Source organism: Protopterus annectens, chromosome 4.part0 (assembly GCF_019279795.1).
Source record: "Protopterus annectens isolate FY-2018-M chromosome 4.part0, PAN1.0, whole genome shotgun sequence".
Taxonomy (NCBI): domain Eukaryota; kingdom Metazoa; phylum Chordata; order Ceratodontiformes; family Protopteridae; genus Protopterus; species Protopterus annectens.
The window spans coordinates 1,332,090,420-1,332,116,736 of record NC_056733.1 but is presented as its reverse complement, the minus strand read 5'-3'; the positions used below and the strand labels follow the sequence as shown (position 1 = coordinate 1,332,116,736).

General features: G+C 40.8%; 1 protein-coding gene across 1 annotated transcript in view; it reads left to right on the top strand.

Moving 5' to 3' along the window:
• Nucleotides 1-26,317, top strand: part of RAD50 (RAD50 double strand break repair protein) — a gene marked incomplete in the record, with an annotated part of 1,663,481 nt that overhangs the window by 218,899 nt on the left and 1,418,265 nt on the right. Inside the window, 1 exon segment of the mRNA XM_044069198.1 lies at nt 4,823-4,988. Coding sequence (XP_043925133.1) covers nt 4,823-4,988 — 166 coding nt within the window.

Here is a 26,317-nt window from a genome sequence, read left to right as displayed (position 1 = left end):
GCTGAAGACTTGCAGGAGTACTCTCCTTATTCTGATTCTGATCTGGATGATTCTACTCCTTCTGCTTCTCCTCCTGAGGATTTTTCTTTTCAGAAACTCTTCATTCCATGAGGGAGCATTTTAAGTGGGAAGGTCAGGACTTCTCTGATTCCAGGAAAAGGCTTAGGGAATTTTGTTTTACCCCAGCATAGGCCTTTGGCTATACCTCCTGTTTTGGATGTAGTAGAAGATGTTTTGCAGAGGCTTCTCTTAATCCTGTTTCTTTGCCTCCTGTTCCTGTTAAGCCGGATAGGTATTACAGGGTGCCTGAAGCTCATATGTATCTGTTTAAGAGTCCTAGGGCTGACCCAGAAACTGTTAGTCAGGGGCCTAAAGGTGTTAAGGCTTCTGTTGTTAAGAATCCGGTTCCTGCAGACAAAGAGGCTAGGGCCTTGGATAGATGGGGAAAGAAAGTTTATACTTCTTCCACTCTTGCTATGAGGGCTTTGAATTGCCAGTTTCACATGTTGAAATACCAGAACTATCTCCTTTCACAATTAAAGTCTAAGGTTGATGCTCTGGCAGTAGGTATTGATTGTAAAGAGTTGCAAGATTTAGTGCATGTTTCTGTACAGGTGGGTTAGCATTCTTTGCAATGTGGTTTTGATGCTGTACAAGCCTCGTCTAGGGTGGCTGCCACTGGGTCAGTTCTTCGGAGGCACGCCTGGCTAAGGGATCAAAATTTGTCTGAACATGTTAAAACAAGGATTTTAGATGCTCCTTTACAATCTGATGTGTTGTTTGGTCCTCCTGTTGAGGCAGTTTTAAAGAAAATGGAAGACAAGGCTAAGTCTATGCAGACTGTTAAAGATTTTTTGCAGGTCCAGCCTCCAAAGTTTAGTAGAAATTGGCCTACTAAGGGGTGGACGTATCCTTCTTATGATTCCCAGTCTAGGGGTAGATCTAGACGTGGTAGGGGCAGAGCTCAGGGCTCTTTCAGGCCTAGAACAGGGAGTTCTCCTGCACAGTCTTCAGGTGAGGGCAGGGGTCAGTCCTTTCGTAAACAGACCCAATGACCTACCTTTTCAGCTGCCAGAGCCTTCTCGTCTGGCAGCTCCTTTGGGAGGAAGGTTGGCACTTTTCAAAGAAAATTGGAGTTTAATTACCCAAGACAGATGGGTATTGGATATCATACACCACGGTTACAGGTTTTATTTCCATACCTTGCCTCCTTTCAAAGGCATGCCAGACATTCCTCCTCAGCAAAGAATAGAGGCTCACAAGCAAGTTTCTCTGTTACTCCAAATAGGGGCCATACAGCCGGTCCCTATGCCAGAAGTGGGCCTAGGATTTTACTCTCGCCTGTTTCTAGTACCAAAGAAGGGGAACACGTGGAGACCAATTTTGGATTTATCTACCCTCAACACTTATCTGGACATTCCCAAGTTCAAAATGTTGACGTTACAGCAGCTTTTACCTCTGCTGGGCAAGGATCATTGGATGGTAACTTTGGATCTCAAGGAGGCTTACCTTCATGTTCCTATCAGACTAAGTTGCAGGAAGTATCTGCGTTTTCGAGCTGGGACTTCTCACTATCAGTTCTCTGCATTGCCCTTTGGCTTATCTACTGCGCCCAGAGTATTCACGAAAGTTCTGGCTCCAGTGATAGCTTTCTTCAGGTTAAAAGGAATACAGATCTATCCTTATTTGGACGACTGCCTGATTTTGGCCCAAGGAAGGGAAGAGCTTCTTCATCATTTGGAATATGTGATAGCAGTGCTAAGATGCCTGGGGTATTCTGTGAACGAAATAAAGTCCAGTCTAGTACCCTCTCAGGACATGTGCTTTCTGGGTGTGAGACTGAATACAGCATCCCAGATGGCCTTTCTAACCCGGACAAACAAAAGAGTCTATCCCTTTACTTCCGTCAACTATCTCATCAGTCCGTGCTGACTGCAAGGACAGTCCTTCAAGCATTAGGGTTCATGGCATCTTGTATTCTGGTGCTTCCCAATGCCAAACTGCATATGAGGAAGCTACAATGGTATCTCAAAATGTATGGACACAGCACTGCCAGGATCTGGACACTGTCATTCAAATAATAACTTGCATTCAAAAGGAATTTTTATGGTGGGCTCAGGAATGTCACCTAAACAAGGGACTCTCTGTGACCCGGCCAGAGGCGAGTCAGATTTTAACGACAGATGCCTCAGACAAAGCTTGGGGAGCTCATCTACATGGAAAGTGGATACAAAACAAGTGGCCTGCCAGACTACAACATCTACATATCAACATGAAGGAGATGTTAGCAGTCCAGTTTGCATTAATAGCTTTCAAGGAATTACTTCTTCCAGGGCAGGTGTTGATTCTAACAGACAACACAACTGTCATGTGGTACATCAACAAGCAAGGGGAACGATTCTTATCCTCTATGCAGGCAAGCAATGATTTTGTGGGAGACTGCTCTCAGTTTACCGCTCAATCTTCAGGCAAGGTTTCTGCCAGGAGCACAGAACTCCTTAGCAGATGTGTTGAGCAGACGAATTATGGATCCCCACGAGTGGAAATTGGATCCTCAAGTATTTCAGAAATTGACAGTGTCATGGGGAACTCCAGACATAGATCTGTTCGCTTCTCCACTAAACCATCAGCTGCCACAGTTTTGCACAAAAAGGTTTCATCCCACAGCTTGGAAAGTGGATGCTCTTTCTTTCAATTGGAGCAATCTTCATGTGTATGCCTTTCCTCCTCTGCCTCTCCTCCCAAAGGTACTTCTAAAGGTCAGACAGGACAAGCCAAGGATGATTTTAATTGCTCCAGATTGGCCTCGACAGCACTGGTACCCATTACTGAGAAGTCTGGTACGGAAGCCTCCATGGCCTTTGCCTTCAATTCCACACCTGTTGTCACAGGAGGACAGCCATTTGCTGAATGTCAAACTTCACTCTCTGCACCTGACAGCCTGGCATATTCTGTTTTGAACCATAGAGGGTCTCAACTTCCACAACAAGTTTTGAATGTGATTTTGGAAGCTAGAAGGCCTAGTACAAGGAAAGTGTACGCAGATAAATGGAAGAGATTTTTATTTTGGAGTGCAGCAAAAGATTTTGATGTTTCTGAGCCTAATTTGAGTGTGGCTCTTCAATATCTTACTGAGTTACTGGACAAGGGTTTGTCTTTCTCTTCTATTAAGGTTCATGCTGCAGCAATTTCGGCTCACTATGATTGTGTTCCACCATTGTTTTCTCATCCTTTATTCAAGCAATTTCTTAGAGGGGCAAAGAATATAAGACCCCACGAAGAGCTCCTACTCCTGCTTGGGATCTCAATTTTGTGTTGGAGAAACTCACTCTACAACCTTTTGAGCCTGCAGCTACTTCTGAGTTGAAATATTTATCATGGAAGACTGCTTTTTTGTTGGCAATTACCTCTGCAAGAAGGGTTTCTGAATTGCAGGCCCTTATGGCAGTTGAGCCTTTCTTGATTTTCCATAAGGATAGGGTATCATTACGTACTAATCCTTCCTTTATGCCTAAGGTGGTTTCTAGTGTGGCTTTAAACCAAACTATTCATTTGCCTACTTTTATGCAAATCCCCAAAATAAAGGGGAAAAGATTTTGCACACTTTAGATGTACACAGGCAGTTGCGTTATTATTTGGACAGAACTAAAGGGTTCAGGCAGTCTCAGCAGTTGTTTGTTTCTTTTGCTTTGAGTTCTCAGGGCAAGCCTGTGTCTAAACAAACTATTTCTAAGTGGATTGGGTTTTGCATTGCTTTCTGTTATTCCCATCATGGCAAGGAGGTTCCAGCTGGGATTAGGCCTCATTCCACTAGGGCTACTGCCACTTCAACAGCTTTTTTAAGGGGAGTGGCAACCAAGGATATTTTGGAGGCAGCTACTTGGAGTTCAGTGCATACTTTCTCTAGGCATTATCACCTGCCACTTTACTCTAAATCCAGGGCTGGTTTTGCCACTGCTGTTTTGCAGGGCATGTTGGCAGCTCCTGCTTCCTTATAGTTAGCCATCCTCCCTTACCTCTGCTTTGGGATTCTACCCAAGTGTAAGGACTGCAGCAATGTGAGATGAAGAACATAGTACAGTTTTGTACCTACCATAAATGTAGATGTTCGAAGATCCACATTGCTGCAGTCCAATTTACCCTCCTTCCCCTCTGCAGTTAGAGGTGGTTGTGTGGGTTGGGTTGTACATATTGTGTATTTTGTATATTTTGTACATATAGTTAGTGCAAGGGTGGTTGGTTGGGTGTTTGCTGTCTTTTGGTTTTGACCTTTATTTTTAGGGTCTTCTGACATCTGGGGCAAGAAAAGACTGAGGATATGACGTCGGTCATGCGCATTTGTACCCTGACGTCCTGATGTCAGTCAAATGCGCCTTGACCGACGTCAGCCTTATACTTTGATATTCGGGCCGACCGAGGACAGCGGACTACCCAAGTGTAAGGACTGCAGCAATGTGGATCTTCGAACATCTACATTTATGGTAGGTACAAAACTGTACTTTTCTTGAGTGTGGCGGAACATGTCTGCCATTAAAGTATTGTATGGTACTTTCCAGAGTGTTGTGGTCTTTTATTTCAGCCTATTTGGGCTAAGTTTACAGTGCTAGAGGTTGGAGTTGGTGTTTATATATATGTAAATACATGTTATATACAGATGCAGGTATCTTTATATGTGTGCATGTATATACACAGACGCACTCAAGTACAGACAGATGATTATTTTTTTACTGAATATTTTAGATTTTTAAATGATTTGTTTCATCTTTTCACTGTCTTCAGTGTAATACCTTCATTTGTTGGTGTTTGTGGTTTTAATCTGAAGGTATTTCAAGGAACAGATGAACAACTGCAGGATATGTATCAGAACCATCAGAGAACTGTGAGAGAGAAAGAGAAGAGGTTGAATGAATGCCAACGTGAACTAGAAAGAGCAAACAGAGAGTGCCAGAGGTTCAACAGACAGAAGGCAGACTTGCTTGTTGAACAAGGTAGTTAAAATTATGCTGAATGTTATAGGCCTATGACAATCTTGAAAAAAATGTAAACTACAAAAGTGTATTTCTCAATTTATTGCACCATAGACAAATTGCACTGTTTTCATTGACATCCATTTTAATAACAAGCATTTTTCATTTATTCCAAAGCCAGAAACTGACCCAAAAGTGTCACTTCATAATCCAAAACATGAACCATGTATAGCCTTGATTTGCTATATACATAGCATTTACGTTTTCTAATGCTGTATTAACTGTTCAGGTCCAAAAATTAGTTTTTATTTGTCTTCAGCCAAATGGCTCAGCACTGGCTTGACCCTTAAATTAGTATTAAAGTAAAGCTGAGTCAGACTGTAAAAGGAGTTACGATCTGCCTGTGGCTTTTTTGTCTTTGGTGCTTTGTAGATGTAAAGGTCATATTTGAGAGAGTGCATTGCAGTGTATCTTGCAGCATATTTAAAATCTCCTGTCTGTGATTGCTTATCAGAACTCTCTTCACAGAAGGCTGTTTAGAATTGCAGGAGATCTTTCTTTGAGAGGCTGTGGCTGCAGTAAGAGTGGAATTGTTCCATCCAGGCACTAAGACCTCTCTCTCTAGCCCCTAGAATATGTGTTGCACAACAGTATTCCATTTATTTTTCTTCTGTAAACTTGCATTTAATTTGCATATGGATACTAGACTCTTCTAATTTTCTGATATTAAAGGTTTCTGAAGATTGTTTGTGTTAGCTTTGAATGAATAAAATGGTTAAGTAGAGAAAGAATAAATAAATAAAAGTTAATTTCTTTGTGATGGAATCCTACTGGCAGATTAACACTATCGGTGCCTCTTCTCTGTTATTCTGACATATGTTGTTGACACCTGTTAGATATATCAGGATTTCACCAGTGCTGCTTTTCATGTATTTTCACAATGCTTTGGGGGCATTTTCACTGAAATAAATGTTCTTTCCCAGCAGTCATAAACCAAACGTGAGCACAAATAACAAAAGGACTGACAAAAGAAATGTTGCATGGCATCTCATTCTGCCCCCTTTTCATTCCAAGGTCCATGTGCCAACAGTTCCCTTTATAGCACCTGTTTAGAAAGCATCTTTATTGGTCATGGTTGTGGCCTCTCCCCAAATCTCCTCATAGGTTGTATGAGAAGTCCCCCTTGCCCACCGTTTCTTCATCATCCTTTTTGTGTATCTGTTTAATTGGTGCTCCCCTGCTCCACCAGGAAAACATACCTAATATCAGTCTCTGTCATCACTTCCTGCTTAATTTTTCTAGTCCAGGGACTGTAATGTAAACTTGCATTTACTATGAGCTTATGGTGGTGGTTATTACAGTGCTTCAAAGAGGTTCCCCACCTAGCCACACCTTTTTGTTTCTGGTGCCGTGTGTACCAGTTCAATCTGGTGCTAGGTGTAGCAGATGTTCATTGTGTTACCCTGCTGCAGTCATCACACTTGGGTTATCCTGTCGTCAGGCGGTCCCGCAGTTGGCCTGAATTCCAAAGTCTTGGTCCGGCGTCGGTTGCTGTCGCTTCTTCCCTGACGTCAGTGCGCCAGGGGTATATAGGAGGCATCCAACGCCATTTTCTTCAGTCTTTCTTGCCGAGCGGTGCCCGAAGCAGAAGCAGTTCGCAAGTGCTGGTCGGCCGACTCCTGAGATTTTCGAAGTCGAATTTAAGATCCGAAGTCTTCAGTAAAGTTAAGTACCCCGTTGGGGAAACTTTTCTTGCCTCCGACCGATGTCAGAAAAAGTTAACAATTGTATTTCTTGTGGGAAGCAAATACCTCATAAGGACTTTCATTCTTATTGTATACCTTGCCTAGGCCCAGACCACGACGTCACTGGTTGTCGGTTTTGTGCTAGGTTCAATAAGCGAAGTATAAAGCGACGCTTTGATTTTGCACGACGCTACTTCGGTAGGAAATTTAATTACACTATGCCGTCGGAGCAACCGACTACCGGCGTGCACAAAAAACGCAAAGATAAAGACAGGCAGCCTAGATCCAAGCCAGACTCCAAGGCCTCGGCTGGGCCGATCGCCGATTTTCAGTGAGGCGCCTACACAGCCCCTGGCTACTGCAGAATTGGAACCCCAGACCGCTTTGGATTTTCTGGTGGAGAGTTCAAGGCCGACGCAGCCATTTTCTTTAGGCCATACCGACGACACTGCAGAAGGAGAAGCTGGTGCTGCAGAAACACCTTCGGTTTCTGAAGGTGTCTTCAGACCGACCTCTCACACCATAAAATCTTATGCTAAGCTTAAGACCCCTCTAAAACCAAAAAAGACTACACTTCAGTCTCCAGTTCAAGGCCCCATGCCTAAGAAACAGATGCTTAAAATGGCTGAAGATTTGATTTCTTTAATCAGGGGTTCCCAACCCCCACCTGACAAAAGGCCTAGACAAGAGGAGGATTATGCCTCCTCTCATCAATTGTCTTTTTCTTCAGGCTCCTCTGAGGAAAAAGATTACTCCTTTCCCCCTTATGAAGATTCTGATGCTGAGGATTCCATTCCCTCAACTTCTCCCCCTGAAGACTATTCCTTTGGGGAAACCTTACATACCATGAGGGAACATTTCCACTGGGAAGGTCAGGATTACTCTGACTCAAAGAAAAGGCTCCAAGAGTTTCTTTTACTCTCCCAGCACAGACCACTTGCTATCCCCCAAGTTTTAGACATTGTGGATGATGTTTACTTAGAATCTAGTCTAAATCCAGCTTCTCTGCCTCCTGCTCCAGCCAAACCAGATAGATACTATAGAGTGCCTAACTCACACAAATTCCTTTACAAAAGCCCTGTTGTTGACCCAGAGACTGTCTTCCAGGGTCCCAAAGGGGCTAAGGCTTCTATGGCTAAAAATCCTGTACCCTCTGAAAGGGACTCCAGAGCACTAGATAGGTGGGGGAAGAAGGTTTACACCTCAGCTACTCTAGCTATGAGAGCACTAAATTGTCAATTTCACATGCTTAAATACCAGCAATTCCTAATGTCTCAAATAAAACAAAAGATGAGCACACACCCTCAACAGTCTGAATTGAAGGAAATGCATGATCTGTTACATGCAGCTGAACAGGTGGGCAAACATACTTTACAATGTGGATTTGATTCCTTGGAAGCTTCCTGTAGAGCAGCTGTTGCTGGGTCTGTTATACGTAGGTATGCTTGGTTAAAGGAGCAAACTCTGCTTGATCATGTTAAAGCAAAGTTACTAGATGCACCCTTACAGCAGGATGTCCTATTTGGGGTTAAAGCAGAAGAAGTCTTATGGAAAATGGAGGATAAGGCAAAATCTATGCAGATGGTCAAAGATTTCTTACAGGTTCAGCCCCCACGCTTCAGCAGAAATTGGCCAACAAAAAATTGGTCCTTTCCAGCTACTGACAGACCACAGAGGGGTAAATACAGACGCCCAAGAGGCAGAGGACAAGCACAAACCCATTACAAACCTCGACAATGGGGCACTGCAACACAGAAGGGAGGAGAAGACCGGTCCCAAACTACTAGAAGGCAAACACAATGGCTTAAACCTCAAATTGCTAAGCAAAACTCTCTTGGCAGCTCCCTTGGGAGGAAAATTAGCACTTTTTACAGACAACTGACGCATCATCACAAAGGAAAAATGGGTCCTGGACATTATCTCACAAGGATACAGATTCCATTTTCACACCTTGCCAACGATAAAAGGAATGCCAAACCTTCCACAAAATCAATGGGCAGAGGCACAAAAACAAATTACAGCTCTCATGTACATGAGAGCCATTTAACTGGTACCTACATGGGAGCAAGGCCAAGGATTTTACTCAAGGCTCTTTCTAGTCCCCAGAAAGGACAATGCTTGGAGACCCATTCTGGACCTTTCAGTTCTAAACACCTTCTTACAAATACCCAAATTCAAAATGCTAACACTACAGCAACTTCTTCCCATGTTGGGCAAGAAAGCATGGCTAGTAACGTTGGACCTCAAGGAGGTATACCTGCATGTCCCTATCAGACAAAATTGCAGAAGATACCTCCGTTTCATTGCAGGTTCAACCCATTACCAATTCTCTTCACTGCCCTTTGGCTTATCCGCTGCGCTCAGGGTCTTCACAAAACGCCTGCACCAGTAATTGCATACTGCAGACAAAGAGGAATTCAAATATACCCTTACCTGTACGACTGCCTCATCCAAGCAGAAAGCAAGGACATTCTCTTACAACATCTGGCTTTTGTAAAACACCTTCTACGTTGCCTAGGGTACACAGTAAACGAAAAGAAATCAAAACTAGTACCCTCACAAAATATGACATTCCTGGGTGCCAGCTTGAATACAATGGCCCAGATGGCGTATCTGACGCCAGACAAACGACTACAACTGACTCAATACTTCAAAACAATGGCAACAAAGACCCAACTCCCTGCAAGAAAAATTCTGCAGGCCTTGGGCTTCATGGCATCTTGCATACTTCTAATACCATTTGCAAAACTGCATATGAGGAAATTACAGTGGTACCTAAAAACACATATGGACTCAACACAGCCACAGCTTGGACACAATGATATCTCTCATTCCCTGCCTTCAACAAGAGCTTCTATGGTGGTCACAGGCATGTCACCTCAACAAGGGTCAGCCTTTCACCTTACTCCCAGCCAGGCAAACTATGACAACAGATGCATCGGACTATGCCTGAGGGGCACACATGGCAGGACTTTGCGTTCAAGGCATATGGACTGCAGATCAAAGGAATCTGCACATCAGTCAAAAAGAAATGCTAGCTGTACAGAATGCCCTGACAGCCTTCAAGGCCGCCTTACATCCAGAAAAGCTGACAATAAGGACGGACAACACCACAGTAATGTGGTACATAAACAAGGGGGTACACTACCCTCTATGCAGACAAGCAATGACCTTGTGGAACACAGCACTGGCTTACCAAGTTCAATTACAAGCTCATTTCCTGCCAGTAAAAAAGAACACATTGGCAGACGACCAAAGCAGAAACATCATGGATCCCCACGAGTGGAAACTGAATCCACAAGTATTTGCAATAACTCAAAAATGGGGGCACCCAGACATAGACCTGTTTGCCAGCCCCCAAAACTATCAGCTAACAAAATTTTGTACAAGGACATTCCACCATCAAACTTGGAAAGTGGATGCACTCTCATTCGATCGATTACAATGCCCCATTCGGGATGTATCTCACCCGACACCTGCAGCAATTGGAGAGACCCCAAAAGTTCCTCACCAAAAGGATAAAGGGACTCCAAAATCTGCCATATGCTGCCAGACTGAAGAAACTCCAGCTCTATTCAGTCGCATACCATCTGCTCAGAGGTGACCTGTGCCTGACATACAAGGCCATGTCCAACCCGGAATTAATGGACATGCTCTACCTCAAAAAATCCAAATCTACCAGATCCACTAGAGCAAGCGACTTAAACCTTAGCACGGATATAAATAGGACATGCTGGAGGGGTAGATTTGTCACCCAGAGACTCCCTATGTTGTGGAATAAAATCCCGGTCCATGTGAGGCAGAGCACCTCGCTGGCTCTGTTCAAGAGAAATCTTGACCTGTGGATGGGAGATCGTAGGTTTACCCCAGGAATCCTCTCTGTGTCACTGCTAGACAGAGGCACAACAAACTAATGGGCACAGTACTTTTTAACATAAGGGGTGGCGTAAGCCACAAAAACTCTGGCTAGGCTTATAAATGCCTTAGGGCAGATAGCCTAGTATAAACCTATGAACCTATGAACCTATTCATTTGGAAAAACCTGACAGTATATGCCTTCCCTCCATTGCCCCTTCTCACAAAGGTGCTGCTGAAAGTCAGGATGGAGAGACCCCGAATGATACTCATTGCCCTAGACTGGTCACGCCAGCACTGCTACCCACTATTAAGGAATATGACCCAGGGCCCACCATGGATTTTACCACAAATTACTCATCTGCTCACACAGCAAGACAGTCAGATTCTACACAGCCAGCTCAAAACCTTAAATTTGGCTGCATGGCAAATCACCTAAGCCACCAGCCAGCTCCTCTTTCTCAAGCTGTTATGGATGTTATTCTGGAAGCCAGGAGGCCCAGCACCAGGAAGGCCTACTCAGACAAATGGAAAAGGTTTTGTGCCTGGAACCAAGCTAAAGGCCAAAATACCCTTCAGCCAGACGTACCTCAGATTCTACAATATTTAACTGAGATGTTACACAAAGGGCTTTCTTTTTCATCTATTAAAATCCACGCCTCAGCTATTTCAACTCTCTACAACATGGATCCTCCCTTATTTTCACATCCGCTTCTAAGGCAGTTTCCCAGAGGGGCCAAAAACATTAGGCCTCCCAGGAGAGCACCAACACCAACCTGGGACCTCAATTTTGTTCTGGAAAAACTTATGCTACCTCCTTTTGAACCAGCTTACTCAGCTGACTTAAAGTTTATATCATGGAATACTGCCCTGCTGCTAGCAATAACTTCAGCCAGAAGAGTCTCAGAGCTTCAGGCACTAATGGCAGTAGAGCCTTTCCTCATTTTTCATCAAGACAGAGTTTCTCTATGAACTAACCCCTCCTTTATGCCTAAGGTGGTATCCAGTGTGGCTCTAAATCAAACCATCCATTTACCCACTTTCTTTCCAAATCCACAGAACAAAGGAGGACGACTCCTGCACTCCTTGGACATTCACAGGCAACTACGTTACTACTTGGATAAAACTAAGGTTTTCAGAAACTCTGACCAGCTCTTTGTATTCTATGCTACAGCTTCACAAGGAAAGGCTATCTCAAAACAGTCCATTTCCAAATGGATAGGACATTGCATTTGTTTTTGCTACACCCACCATGGAAAACCAGTTCCTGCTAGCATAAGGCCCCACTCTACCAGGGCAGCAGCTACATCTACAGCCTTCCTCAGGGGGGGTGCCAACCAAGGATAATTTGGAAGCTGCAACTTGGAGCTCAGTACACACCTTCACCAAACACTATCACTTACCACTTTACTCTAAGACTAGAGCTGGCTTCGCCACTGCAGTTTTGCAGGGCCTTCTAGCCTCCTCTAACCCTGTTTGACTCCACCTCCCATCCATAGCTTTGGTATTCTTCCCAAGTGTGATGACTGCAGCAGGGTAACACGATGAACATAGTACAGTTTTGTTCCTACCATAAATGTAGATGTTCGAGTGTATACCCTGCTGCAGTCCAGGTTACCCTCCCTCCATCTCCTCTGACTTAACTAAAACCTTTCAATGCTTTAAAATCTGATACTACCTTTGTGGTGTATTTGCTTATAGCTGGAGGGATGTTTTGTTTGTGCTAAACTTTTATCATTGGTACTATCTACTGACCACCATTTTGGGGGCCACCTGACATCTGGGGCAAGAAAAACTGAAGAAAATGACGTCGGATGCCTCCTATATACCCCTGGCGCACTGACGTCAGGGAAAAAGCGACAGCAGCCAATGCTGGACCAAGACTTTGGAATTCAGGCCGACTGCGGGACTGCCTGATGACAGGATCCTGTTTCTGTTCTGAAACTTCTAACATTAAAACTCCAAGAGTCAGAAATGCTGGAAACTAATGCCATAATGCACAGCGACAAAAAATTAATTGTAAAAAGTTTTGAAGGGAAGCAAGCTCCTCTGCACCTCCCTCAGCATTGGAAGCAAGCCCCCCATACCTCTCACATGTATGTACATCAATTCCATGGTTTCACCTTCTTCCCAAAACAAGGTAATCTTTGCCTTCACACACTTAGAAATTGCTGCGGCTGTGTTTTCCTATGGAAAACGGTGACCTGCATTGTAATTCCTTTGCATCTTGTGCTTTGGGCAGTTGATTCTTCTGAAGTTTGACTTCAGCCACCTGTAGATATATTTTTTAACTTACTCCTGGGTCAAGTAGTGCTAAACCACACACTGTTTCTTGGGTTATCCAGCATCTGATTTCCCCTGAATTGGTCTGCTTTCTCTGATAGTAGGGTTCTTGAAGTAGGCCTTTTTGCTGTTTGCAGTATTTTACTGCTGTATGAGTCATTTGGCTTGATACTAGACTTTCTAGTATCAGTTTATATGCTGTTCCCTGTAGTTTCAGGTCATATACTGGCCCCAACTTTGGCCCTCCAAGGGTCTAGCAACCTGGTGCTGAGACACTACATGACAGCCTTTGGTACCCATCAGGCTGAAGTGAGCTGTGTAGCATCTGAATTACTTTGCCCTAGATAGCCTTCATCTCTCTTAACAGTAGTTATAAACAGACAAGGCAATTACTGCATTAACAACTCTGAACCAAAATATTGCAGTGTGAAAAAAACAAAAAAAGGAGAATTCAAATAAAATACTTTAATAAAATAAATTCTGACACTCAAAACTCACAAGTCCATTTTAAGTGCTTTCTTCTGCCATGGGAGACTTCATCAGCAATGGTACCATCTTGATATCACTTCCTTATATACCTTCTTGAAAAGGAATTTAAAGAAACAATACACTTCATAACAGATTATATTATAATACAAAAATGGCACATCCTAACTTATAAATAACATGAAGTTAAAGATAGTAATAAACACATTCTCACCTTTTCTCACTTATTAGCTGAGTTTGCCATAGACATTTACAATATTTTTAATTCAAGTGCCATTAAAATACATTAAAATATTAGACTTAAATAGTTATAAATTCTCGTGTTCTTTCTACTTAAGTACTTCATAAAATCCTTTATTTATAAGTATGTAAAAACACATGATTGAAGTAAAAAGACAGTGTCGCCACAAAATATGAAACCAGAGATATTTTTTAAGCACTTTCATTCCTTTTCATCCAAGAACTTGTTCAGAATAAAATAAAAAGAATTTTAATTGAAATGCTATTAAAAATATATTAAAATAAAACGCTTAAACAATGAAAAATTCTTGTGCTGTTTTTGCTACACAAGTACTTCATAAAATCCTATATTTATAAGCTGACACCAACATGCCTAAAAGAGAAAGTCAAAACGTGTCCATTACAATCTACACTTCACGGGCTGCCTATAAAAATTTTTAAATTCATAATTTAGCTACTTTTAAGTTTTAGAGCTGGCTGCAGAAATGCATTATCATTCAACCCCAGAGCTCTCTTGGCATATAATATTAACTGCCAGAGCAACTCTTTATACTTTATTAATTGCTCCCACTCCCCTTCCCTAGGGCTTTTGTCAGCAATGTCTATGATCCGAAAGGTGATTTTTTTTTTTTAATTTACAACACTCAAGATGCTTAGCCAAGGAGTTATTGAAATTGTTTATTGATGTCATAGTTGTGTTCATAAATTAGTTTCCCGGCCTGTCCGTCTTTACAACATAGAACGTATCACATCCCGAACACATTGTTAAGTAAACAGTACCTGATGAGCCAGAGTTTTCATACTTACACATAACTTTTGAACCCAACCTATTGTATAAAATAGCATATTTATCCTCTATAACGTATGGACATTGTTTACAAAACCCACATTTAATATTCCCTTATTTCTTATTATTTTTATTCTGTTATTTTCAAATAACTTTAAAATTCCCCCAAGGTCTTATTTATAAAGAGTGCCTCACTACCAATAATTCATACCATATCCATGCTTCCTTTGAAAAATTTCTAATTCCTTTTAATAACATTGTTTATATCTCTTGACATTTCATTGTATGTCACTTCACAAGCTATATCATAACTTTTTTCTCCCTGTTTATCATACTTAGTAGCCTCTTTCCTTTTCCCCAATAGTGGGGTATACCTATTCTCCCTTCCATCCATAACTTCCGTCATAATCATCTCATCAGGATACCCCCTTTCTCTAAACATGCATCTTAATTTTTCCATTTCCTCTTCTAGGTCCTGTGGACTAGAGGTCATTCGAGCCATTCTAATACATTGTCCTTTAACCATATTCGCTTAACTGGTAAAAGTTGTAGACTATTAAAATGTTAGTAATAATTACTAAATGTTGGCTTTCTATCAACCAGGACATCCAAATAATTAATAAAATATTTGATATAATTAAATGTAAATTAAAAAAGACAATTAATTTATGTAAAACATTCATAAATTTGTTTTTTTTAATCCGGTCCTATCCATAAAATAAATATATCACCTACAATTCTCAAAAAAGATCTTCATGTATTTAAAAAAAACTCTGAGGGGAATATCTTACTTTTTTCTAAGGCCAGAAGCACAGTATTGGCATAAATGGGTGCACATGCTCCCTGGGAATAACGGGCTTATAAACCTTCAAGAACTATGTAACTCAATTGAAATTCTTTCTTCTATCATTAAATTCTATATGCTACTTAACTTGAAACTAGGCAATAAAAGTCAAAATTTTATAAAATTTTTGTCATACTAGCGACATAATAGTGTCAAAATCATTGTACCCCACCTTTGTTGAGTTTACATCCACTATATTCGGGATTCTGAAGATACATAAAAATAATTTTAAATCACCTTAAAGGCCTGTTGTTGCTTCAAGTGGGTCCAAAACACAGCCCTTTGTTATTTACATAGATAAGATGTTGAAACCTATTTATAATTATGAAGGTTATGTATTGAAGGATATATGGGATTTTTTGGAAAGGGAAAGATTAATCCCTGAAGTCTGGGAAAGATCTGCAGGTTTTTTACTGGAGATGTTGTAGACTTTCTTTAATTTTAATTCCAAAGGAGGAAGGACTGGCCTTGTTTTTGGATGCATGAATTTTTTAATGATGAAAGTAGTAGACTATTGTTGAGTTTACGAAAATTGGATTACGAAATAAGTATATATTTTTTGAAGGTGAGATTTTTCAACAAATAAAGGGAGTGGCAATGAGAGCAGTATGTGGACCCATTTATTTTAATATTGTGTTGTTAGCCTTAGGAAAAAATAAGATATTCCCTTCAAGAGTTTTTTAAATACTTGAAGGTCTGTTTGAGATTTTTAGATGATATTTTTATTTTATGGGTAAGGCATTTACTGGATGAAAAAAATTAATGAATTTATGATTTGTTGAATGAATCAATTTTATTTTTAAAATTTCAATTATAACAAAGATTTTATTAATTACTTGGACATCCGGTTTGAAAATACTGATGTATTTAAAATTGGGATGTATAGAAAGCCTTCATTTAGCAATTCTTACTTACATTTTAAAAGTCTACATCCTTTTTCACTTAAGTGGAATTTCATTACAGGACAAAGCATGAGAGTAGCTCAAATGACCTGTAGTCCACAGGACCTAGAAGAGGAAATGGAAAAATTAAGATGTTTGTTTAAAGAAATGGGATATCCTGATGAAATGGTAATTGAGACTGTGAGAGAAGTTTTGGATGGGAGGGAGAATATGTACATTCCACTACTGGGGAAAAGGAAAGAGGCAACTAAGAATGATAAAGGGGGAGAAAAAAGATATGGTACAGCTTGTGCGGTGACGTACAATGAAATGTCAAAAGATATAAAAAAATGTTATTAAATGGAATTGGAAATTTCTGAAAGGAAACCTGGATTTGATAGGAATTACTGGTAGTGAGCCACTCTTTATAAACAAGACACTGGAGATTTTTAATAGTTATTTGAAAGTAACAAACAGAGTAAAAATAAAAAGGTGAAAGAAAGGACTATTAAATATGGATATTATAAACCATGTCCATATATTACTGAGGATAAATATGCTATTTTAAAGAATAGGTTGGGTTCAAACGTTATGCTTAAGTATGGAAATTGTGGCTCATCTTCTACTGTTTACTTCGCAAGATGTTCAGGATGTGATGGGTTCTATGTGGGGAAGATGGAGAGGCCACTAAAGAAACAAATTTATGAATACAACAATGACATAAAAAATAAAAAAATGTAATAACTCCTTGGTTAAGCATGTTGAATATTGTAATAATTATAAAATATGTCACCTTTGGGATCATAGACATTGTTGACAAAAGCCCTAGGGGAGGGGAATAAAAGCAATTAATAGAATATGAAGAGCTGCTCTGCCAGTTAAGATTAAATGCAGGGATAGCTCCAGGGTTGAACAATAATGTGTCTCTGCAGCCAGTTCTGAAACTCACCGTGGTTAAATTATGAATTTAAAAATTTTTACGGGCAGCCCATAAAGTATAGATTTTAATATATTTTTAACTTTTTCTCTCTCAGGCATTTTTTACTTTCTTGGTGTAAACTTATAAATATAGGATTTTATGAAGTACTTGTGTAGCAAAAACAGCACAAGCATTTTTAATTTTGTGTGTTATTTTAATATATTTTAATGGCATTTGAATTAAAATTATTTTTATGATCTATGACAAGCTCAGTTAACATGTTTATTGCTATCTTTAACTTCATGTTACTTATAAATTAGGATATGATGTTTTGTATTATGGTATAATCTGCTATGAAGTGTATTGGTGTTCATCGTGTTTCACTGCTGCAGTCATTACACTTGGGTTATCCTGCCGTCAGACGGTCTTGCAGTCGGCCAGAGATCCAAAGTCTTGGTCTGGCGTCGGTTGCGGTCGCTTCTTCCCTGACGTCAGTGCACCAGGGGTATACAAGATGCAGCCCACACCATTTTCTTCAGTCTTTCTTGCCGCGCGGTGCCCAAAGCAAAAACAGTTCGCACGTGCCGGTCGGCCGACTCCTGAGGTTTTCAATTTTCTTGCCTCAGACCGATGCAGACCGATGTCAGTAAAAGTTAATAATCGTATTTCTTGTGGGAAGCAAATACCTCATAAGGATTTTCATTCTTACTGTATTCCATGCCTAGGCAAAGACCACAACGTCACTAGTTGTCGGTTTTGTGCTAGATTTAACAAACGCACTATTAAACGTCTGTTTGATTTTGCTCGCCATTACTTTGGCCAAGGTTTATTTATACCATGCTGTCGGAACAACTGACGACCGGAATACACAAAAAATGCAAAGACAAGGATAGGGACAGGCATCCGAGGCCCAGAACTGACGATGAAGCCTCTTCTAGGCCAGTCGCCGGTTCTCAGTGAGGTGCTTTCGCAGCCCCTGACACCCACTACCTCAGAGCCACAGGCCGCCTCCGACTCCCACGTGGAGATGTCTAGGCCTCTGGATACTCAAGGTGTTGGGCCTACGGAAACTAACCCCTCAGATGGGTCTGGAGCTGCTGAGCAGGCATTGGCTTCTGAGGGTGTTTTCAGATCTTCACAGCTTACCATAAAAACTACAGCCAAGTCTAAAACTCCATTAAAGACAAAGAAGCAAGTACAGCATTCACTTGGACAGACCTCCATGCCTAAAAGACAGATGCTCAAAATGGCCAAAGACTTAATTACTTTGATTAGGGGTACCCATCCCCCTCCTGATAAAAGGCCTAGGCAGGATACAGACTATGATTCCTCTGACCAGGTTTCCATTTCTTCTGATTCCTCTTCAGACCAGGGATACTCTTTACCCCCCCCCCCCCCCATGAGGACTCTGATGTTGAAGAGTCAATTCCTTCAGCCTCTCCTCCTGAGGATTATTCTTTTGGGGGAACCTTACATACCATGAGGGAGCATTTCCATTGGAAGGGCCAGGATTACTCAGAATCCAAGAAAAGGCTCAGAGACTTTCTTTTATTGCCTCAGCACAGGCCCCTTGCTATTCCACCAGTGTTGGATATTGTGGATGATGTGTTCTCTGAATCTAGTTTAAATCCTGATTCTTTGCCCCCTGCTCCCGTCAAACCAGACAGGTACTACAGAGTCCCTGACTCTCACAAATTTCTTTATAAAAACCCTGTTGCTGATGCAGAAACTATTTCCCAGGGTCCCAAAGGGGTAAAGGCTTCCACAGCTAAAAATCCAGTTCCCTCTGACAGAGACTCTAGAGCATTAGACAGATGGGGGAAGAAAGTTTACACTTCTGCAACTTTAGCAGTGAGAGCTTTAAATTGCCAGTTTCACATGCTTCAATACCAACAATATTTAATGTCTCTGTTAAAACAGAAAATGATTACAAGTTCAGAACATCCTGACTATAAGGAAATGCAGGATTTATTGCATGCAGCTGAATAAGTGGGAAAACATACTCTGCAATGTGGTTTTGATTCATTAGAGGCTTCTTGTAGAGCAGCAGTTACAGGATCTGTGATTCGAAGGCATGCTTGGTTAAAAGAACAAGGTTTACTTGATCATGTTAAGGCTAAATTATTGGATGCTCCTTTACAGCAGGATATTTTATTTGGTGTTAAGGCAGAAGAAGTATTAAAGAAAATGGAGGATAAGGCAAAATCTATGCAAACAGTGAAGGATTTCTTACAGGTACAGCCACCTCGATTTAGCAGAAATTGGCCTTCAAAGAATTGGTCCTTTCCAGTGTCAGACAGACCACAAAGAGGCAGATCTCAGCCACAAGGCTCTTACAGACCACGACAGTGGGGTGCTTCAACCCCAAAAGGAGGTGAAGACAAGTCACAACCTTACAGGAAACAGTCCCAATGACTTCCCCTTTCGAATGCCAAGCACTTACCTTTTGGCAGCTCCCTTAGGGGGAAAACTAGCACTTTTCTCTCAAAATTGGCATATAATCACCCAAGACAAATGGGTCCTGAATATTGTGTCTCAAGGTTACAGGTTCCACTTTCACACTCTACCAAGGCTAAAAGGAATGCCAGACCTGCCACAAAATCAATGGGCAGAGGCACAAAAACAAATTACAGCCCTCATGGACATGAGAGCTATTCAAAAAGTGCCACAACAGGAACAAGGACAAGGATTTTACTCAAGACTTTTCCTGGTCTCCAGAAAGGACAAAGCCTGGAGATCCATACTAGACCTTTCTACTCTAAATACTTACCTGGATGTTCCGAAATTCAAAATGTTGACACTACAGCAGCTTCTTCCCATGCCGGGCAAGTAGGCTTGGCATGTTACTTTGGACCTCAGAGAGGCATACCTGCATGTCCCTATCAGACAAAATTGCAGAAGATACCTCAGATTCATAGCTGGTTCAACACAGTACCAATTCTCTGCACTGCCCTTTGGCTTCTCTACTGTGCCCAGGGTCTTCACAAAGTGCCTGGCACCAGTAATTGCATTTTGCAGACAAAAAGAAATTCAAATATATCCATACCTGGACGACTGCCTTATTCAAGCAGACCGCAAGGACATTCTTCTAAAGCATCTGGTGTTTGTAAAAAGGTTGCTAATTTGCCTAGGGTACACAGTAAACGAAAAGAAGTCAAAACTTGTGCCATCACAAGAGATAATATTCCTGGGTGCCAGCTTAAATACAACGGCCCAGATGGCTTATCTCACGCCAGACAAGCAAGGACAACTGACTCAGTACTTTCAATTGATGGCAACAAAAACCCAACTCCCTGCAAGAAAAATTCTGTAGGCCTTGGGATTCATGGCACCCTGCATACTACTAATTCCATATGCCAGACTGCATATGAGGAAATTACAATGGTACCTAAAAAGTGTTTGGTCTCAACACTGTCATAGTTTGGAAGCAGTAATACCACTAATTCCCTGCCTACAACAGGAGTTTCGATGGTGGGCACAGGCATGTCACCTCAACAAGGGACAGCCTTTCACTCTGCCCACAGCCCGGCAGACACTAACAGATGCTTCGGATTACGCCTGGGGAGCACACATTGCAGGAAAATGTATTCAGGGCAAGTGGACCGCAGACCAAATGCATCTTCACATCAATCAAAAAGAGATGTTGGCTGTACAAAATGCCCTAACAGCTTTCAAGGACCTTCTGCATCCATTACAACTATTATTAAAGACAGACAACACCACAGTTATGTGGTACATAAACAAGCAAGGGGGCAATCATTCTTATCCCCTATGCAGACAAGCCATGACCTTGTGGAACACAGCTCTAACCTATCAAGTTCCATCTGCAAGCACAATTCCTGCCAGGAAAGAAAAATACTCTGGCAGACGACTTAAGCAGAAACATCATGGATCCTCACGAGTGGAAATTAAATCCACAAGTATTCAGCATGATAAAGCAAAAATGGGGGTGCCCAGACATAGATCTTTTTGCCTCCCCAATGAATTGCCAACTACAAAAATTCTGCACAAGGACTTGTCCATGCACAAGCATGGAAAATGGATGCTCTCGTTCAACTGGAAAAGACTAAAAGTTTATGCCTTCCTACCGCTGCCTCTCCTTTCAGAGGTACTCCTAAAAGCCAGACAAGAAAAAACACAGATGATTCTGATTGCCCCAGACTGGCCACGCCAGCACTGGTACCCAATCTTAAAGAACTTAACTCAAGGCCCACCATGGATTTTACCTCAAACTCTGCACCTTCTGACTCAACAAAACAATCAGATCCTGCACAGTCAGCTCAAAACCTTAAACCTGGCTGCATGGCAGATTCATTAGTCAAGCAGAAAACACCTCTCTCTAAAGCCGTTACAGATGTCATTTTGGAGGCTAGGAGGCCTAGCACCAGGAAATCTTGCTCTGAAAAGTGGAAGAGATTCTGTGCCTGGAACCAGGCTCAAAGCTTTGACCCTCTTGTTCCAAATATTCCTCAGATATTACAGTACTTAACTGAGATGCTGGACAAAGGACTATCCTTTTCATCCATTAAGATCCACGCCTCTGCCATTTCAACTCATTACAACACAGATCCTCCTATTTTCTCTCATCCATTGCTAAAACAGTACCTCAGAGGGGCTAAAAACATAAGACCTCCCCGGAGAGCACCAACACAAACTTGGGACCTCAATTTTGCTTTGGAAAGACTAACTTTACCTCCTTTTGAGCCAGCCAATTCAGCAGAATTAAAATATGTATCATGGAAAACTGCTCTGCTTCTGGCAATAACCTCAGCACGAAGAGTCTCAGAGTTACAGGCACTAATGGCAGTGGAGCCTTTCATCATTTTTCACCAAGACATGGTTTCTTTAAGAACAAACCCTTCATTTATGCCTAAGGTGTCATCCAGTGTGGCTCTTAACCAAACTATTCACTTGCCAACTTTTTATCCAAATCCCCAGAATAAAGGGGAGAGACTTCTGCATTCCTTGGACATGCACAGATAATTACATTTCTACTTGGACAAAACAAAAGCTTTCAGAAAAACTGAGCAATTGTTTGTAGCATATGCTGCAGGATCACAGGGAAAGGCTATTTCAAAGCAGACCATTTCAAAGTGGATAGGACACTGTATCCAGTTCTGCTACACACAGCATGGGAAACCTGTACCTAGTAACATTAGGCCACATTCCACCAGGGCAATGGCCACTTCAACTGCCTACCTTAGAGGAGTACCTACCAAAGATATCTTGGAAGCTGCAACTTGGAGTTCAGTGCACACCTTTACCAAGCATTATCACTTGCCTCTTTATTCTAGATCCAGAGCTGGCTTTGCCACTGCAGTGCTGCAGGGCCTCATAGCCACCCCAAATCCTCTATAGAACCAGCCACCCTAACTCAGCTTTGGGATTCAACCCAAGTGTAATGACTGCAGCAGTGAAACACACTGAACATAGTACAGTTTTGTACCTACCTTAAATGTAGATGTTAGAGTGTCTTCACTGCTGCAGTCCAGGTTAACCACCCACCATCCCCTCTTTCTTAGCTGGGACTTATCTATACCTTTCAACCCTATACTACCTATGTGGTGTATTTGCTGGTAACTGAAGGTTTTGTTTTTACCTTTATTGTATGTTTTATTAGCAATATGTATTGCCTACCTATTTGGGGGCACCTGACATCTGGGGCAAGAAAAACTGAAGAAAATGGCATCGGCTGCATCTTATATACCCCTGGCGCACACTGACGTCAGGGAAGAAGCGACAGCAACTGACGCCGGACCAAGACTTTGGAACTCTGGCCGACTGCGGGACCGCTTGATGGCAGGATAACCCAAGTGTAATGACTGCAGCAGTGAAGACACTTGAACATGTACATTTATGGTAAGTACAAAACTGTACTTTTCTTCTTCTCTCTTCACAAGGGTTACAAGTACTGAATAGGAAACTTTCTGTTTCCCTTGTGTCTCTTTTTATAACAAAAAAAACAAAAAATACGCAAGATTAATAAAAAAAAAAAAAAAAAAAAAAAAAAAAACAGATGCGAAAGTGGCTTTGCTAAGTGCCTTAAGTCTGGAAAATAAAACTTGTGATTTAGGGTTTTTTGTATACTTGAAGGGTTAAAGATCCACATTATTATAACAAATTCCACAATATGACTCCCTTTCTGGTTACAGCTCTTATAAATGGAATTGTGTCCGTATTTGTAATAGGACACCTAAATGCCAGAATCCGGGTAAAGGACTCTGGACTACACAGTGCTTACATAATAAATATCAGTTGCTTTGAATATAATGTAGTGACTGATCATGTAGTATGCTTGCTACAGAGAATAAATATTTCTGTTTAACTTCAGCACGGGTAAAAATCAGTGAAAATATAATCTTTTTGGATAAGTTATAACTACCCAAAGTTTAAATTAGTAAAGGGGGAGGAGTTAGCATAATAGTCAAGGTTTTTACCTCACAGATGCATAGTACAGAATTTCATTCTGTCCTCTGGTTATTGACTAGTTTTGTAATAGTCTGCAGTTTGATAGTCTAGTATTTACCCATGAACCTATGAATATTATCTGTTTTTATTAAAACAATGTGGTACAGACATTATCAAGCCCATTTAAAGAAGGCAGTATCTTAGATATCATACTGTGATCCTTACTGAGTCACAAAAAAGGGGAAGAATCTAAGTATGGCATGAACTGACTACAAAAAAGCATTTGATAGTATCCCACATTCATGGCTAAAAGAGTGCTTAAAATGTATAAGATACACCCTACACTGATTGACTACATTACAGTAACCATGAAACATTGGCAGACCACTTTGCAATTAAGCCACGATAAAGGACAGATTATTATCCCAGGGATAAAAATTCATAGGGGGGGATATTCCAGGGTAACTCTCTGTCACCATTGCTATTCTGCCTTGCCATTAACCCATTAAGCTGTTTACTTACAGCTTAGGCCATGGCTACAATTTGGCTCCTAGAAAACAACAAAATCTAAAGACGTCTCATCTTCTCTTTGTCGATGATTTAAAACTGTATAGCTCTTCAGATGAGGAACTGAAAGCACAGCTGCAGGTTGTTAGAACTTTTTCAGGTGATATTAGAAAGTCATTTGGTCTAGATAAATGTGCAAGAGCAACATTTAAAGCAGGAAAACTGCAGCACCAGGAAAATGTCATTTTGAGACAAGAATGAGATATAAAAGAACTTGAGCAAGAGGGAGTATATAAATTCTTGGGAACTGATGAAGGATCATCAATAAAATATGAACAAATGCAAATAAAACTCAGTAAGGAATATTTTAGAAGACTTAAATTAATCCTGAGAACAGCGTTGACAAGCTAGGAACAAGATCCAAGCTATAAGCCAGTTTACTCTTCCTGTCCTAACTTACAGTTTTGGAGTGATTGACTGGTCCCAAAATGTATTGACTAGCTTAGATATTAAAACAAGAAGGATGCTCATGTTCACCAAATGATCTATAAAAATCATTGTATACCAAGATTGTATTTTCCCCATTCCGAAGGAGGGATAGGCCTCCTTGAAATTGATTACATGTATAGATCTGCAACTGTGGGACTCCACACATATCTACTGACCTCACAAGGTCCAAATGTAGTGAAAGTTTTGAAACATGAGGATAATAAATCTAAGATGACTTCTCTGCTTAATTTAGCAGAAGCATATCAGCGTCAAGCAGGAATGAAAATCAAACCAGAAGTAGATAAAAATCAGGTAGTAAATGAATGTGCCAAAAAATAAAAGAAAGAATATAAGGTGAAGGACCAGAAGAGAAGGCAAGAAATGTGGAGAAAGCATAAATATAGTTGCAAGTATAGAAAAATTGTGGAAGAACCTCATGTTGATCAGGAACAAACACAGGAATGGTTAAAGAGGCAAATTCAAACCAAGACATCAAAGTTTATATTGGCAGCCCAAGATAGTGGGCTACATACACACTGGTTTATAAAGTCCATTGAACATGTGGGAGAAGCAGACAAATGTAGATTTTGTAAAACCGATTTGGAAACAGTCACACACCTAGTTGCTGGTTGTGACCCACTAATGGCAGGAGGGCTGTATACTGAAAGGTATAATAATATGTTGAGACTGGTGCACTGGGGATTGTGTAAACATTATGGTGTTGACGTGATTTAAAAACACTGGAAACATGAGCCACAAAGCATCATAGAAAATGATGAAGTTTATATCATATGAGATCACCCATTACCAATAGTTCAAAAGATAGTTGCTAGAAAACCCGATATAGTGGTCCAAGAAAAGAAGACAAAAGCAGCATTAATCATTGAAGTCACCACACCCATTGACTACAGTGTGTTGCATACAGAGAGACACAATGTCATAAAATACCAGGATCTGCAGGCAGAAACGAGAGCAATGTGGAAGAAAGATACCCAGACAGTTCCAGTAGTAGTAGAAGATGTGGGTCTTATAAAAAATAATCTACAGTCATATTTAGATATGTTACAATCCATGTAACTCCCGTACGAATTGCAGGAGGAGTCATTACTGGGCACATTGCGAGTGCTGCGAAGAGCACTTTTGGCTGACATCAAAGATTGAAACAATACTAATTTCATGAACATTAATAGTACCTTGACTTAGAAATTGGGTCCATTCCTGTCATGGTATTAGAAACCCAAAAGATTTGGAGAAATTAAAAAAAAAAAAAAAAAAAAGAATTTCAAAATATGGAATCATTCCTACAGTGGGGCCAGGCCCAGGGGGCAGATGGCCCCCTGTTGTAGAAAGAAGTAGCAGTCCACTAAAATCACAAAAACTGATAGGCCAAAGAAGAGCCATAAAAATGATATTGTGGACTATTCAGGATAAGAAAGAAATTATGTATTGTTACCATTATGCAGAAAGCATGGAATTTCCAGATACAAGATATACAAAAAGATTAAGAAAGAAATTAGAGGAAAGAAAAATACTTCCACAAGAAAAACTGTCAGAAGCTTCAATTAAAAATTTGTGTTCATTATGTATTTATTTATTTTATTTTACATGTGTTGACCAGGCTAGTCCAACTTGATATATGTCCATTTTAGTAGAGGCCCTGGGAGAAAAGCTCCAAAAAACAAAAAAAAAAACACTATTATGTATGCTATGTGACATTTACAAATACAGCTAAATTTACAGATAATTATCAGATTCATTACATTTTGTTACATTTCTGTAAGCAGTAACATGGTACGTAACATAATCGTGGTACAAATCAGCTATGGTTAGTCATTCACATGTTTATGTAATAACATTTTAAGTATAAGTGAATACTCTCTTTGTAGTTAACAGAAAAAGTAGCTAG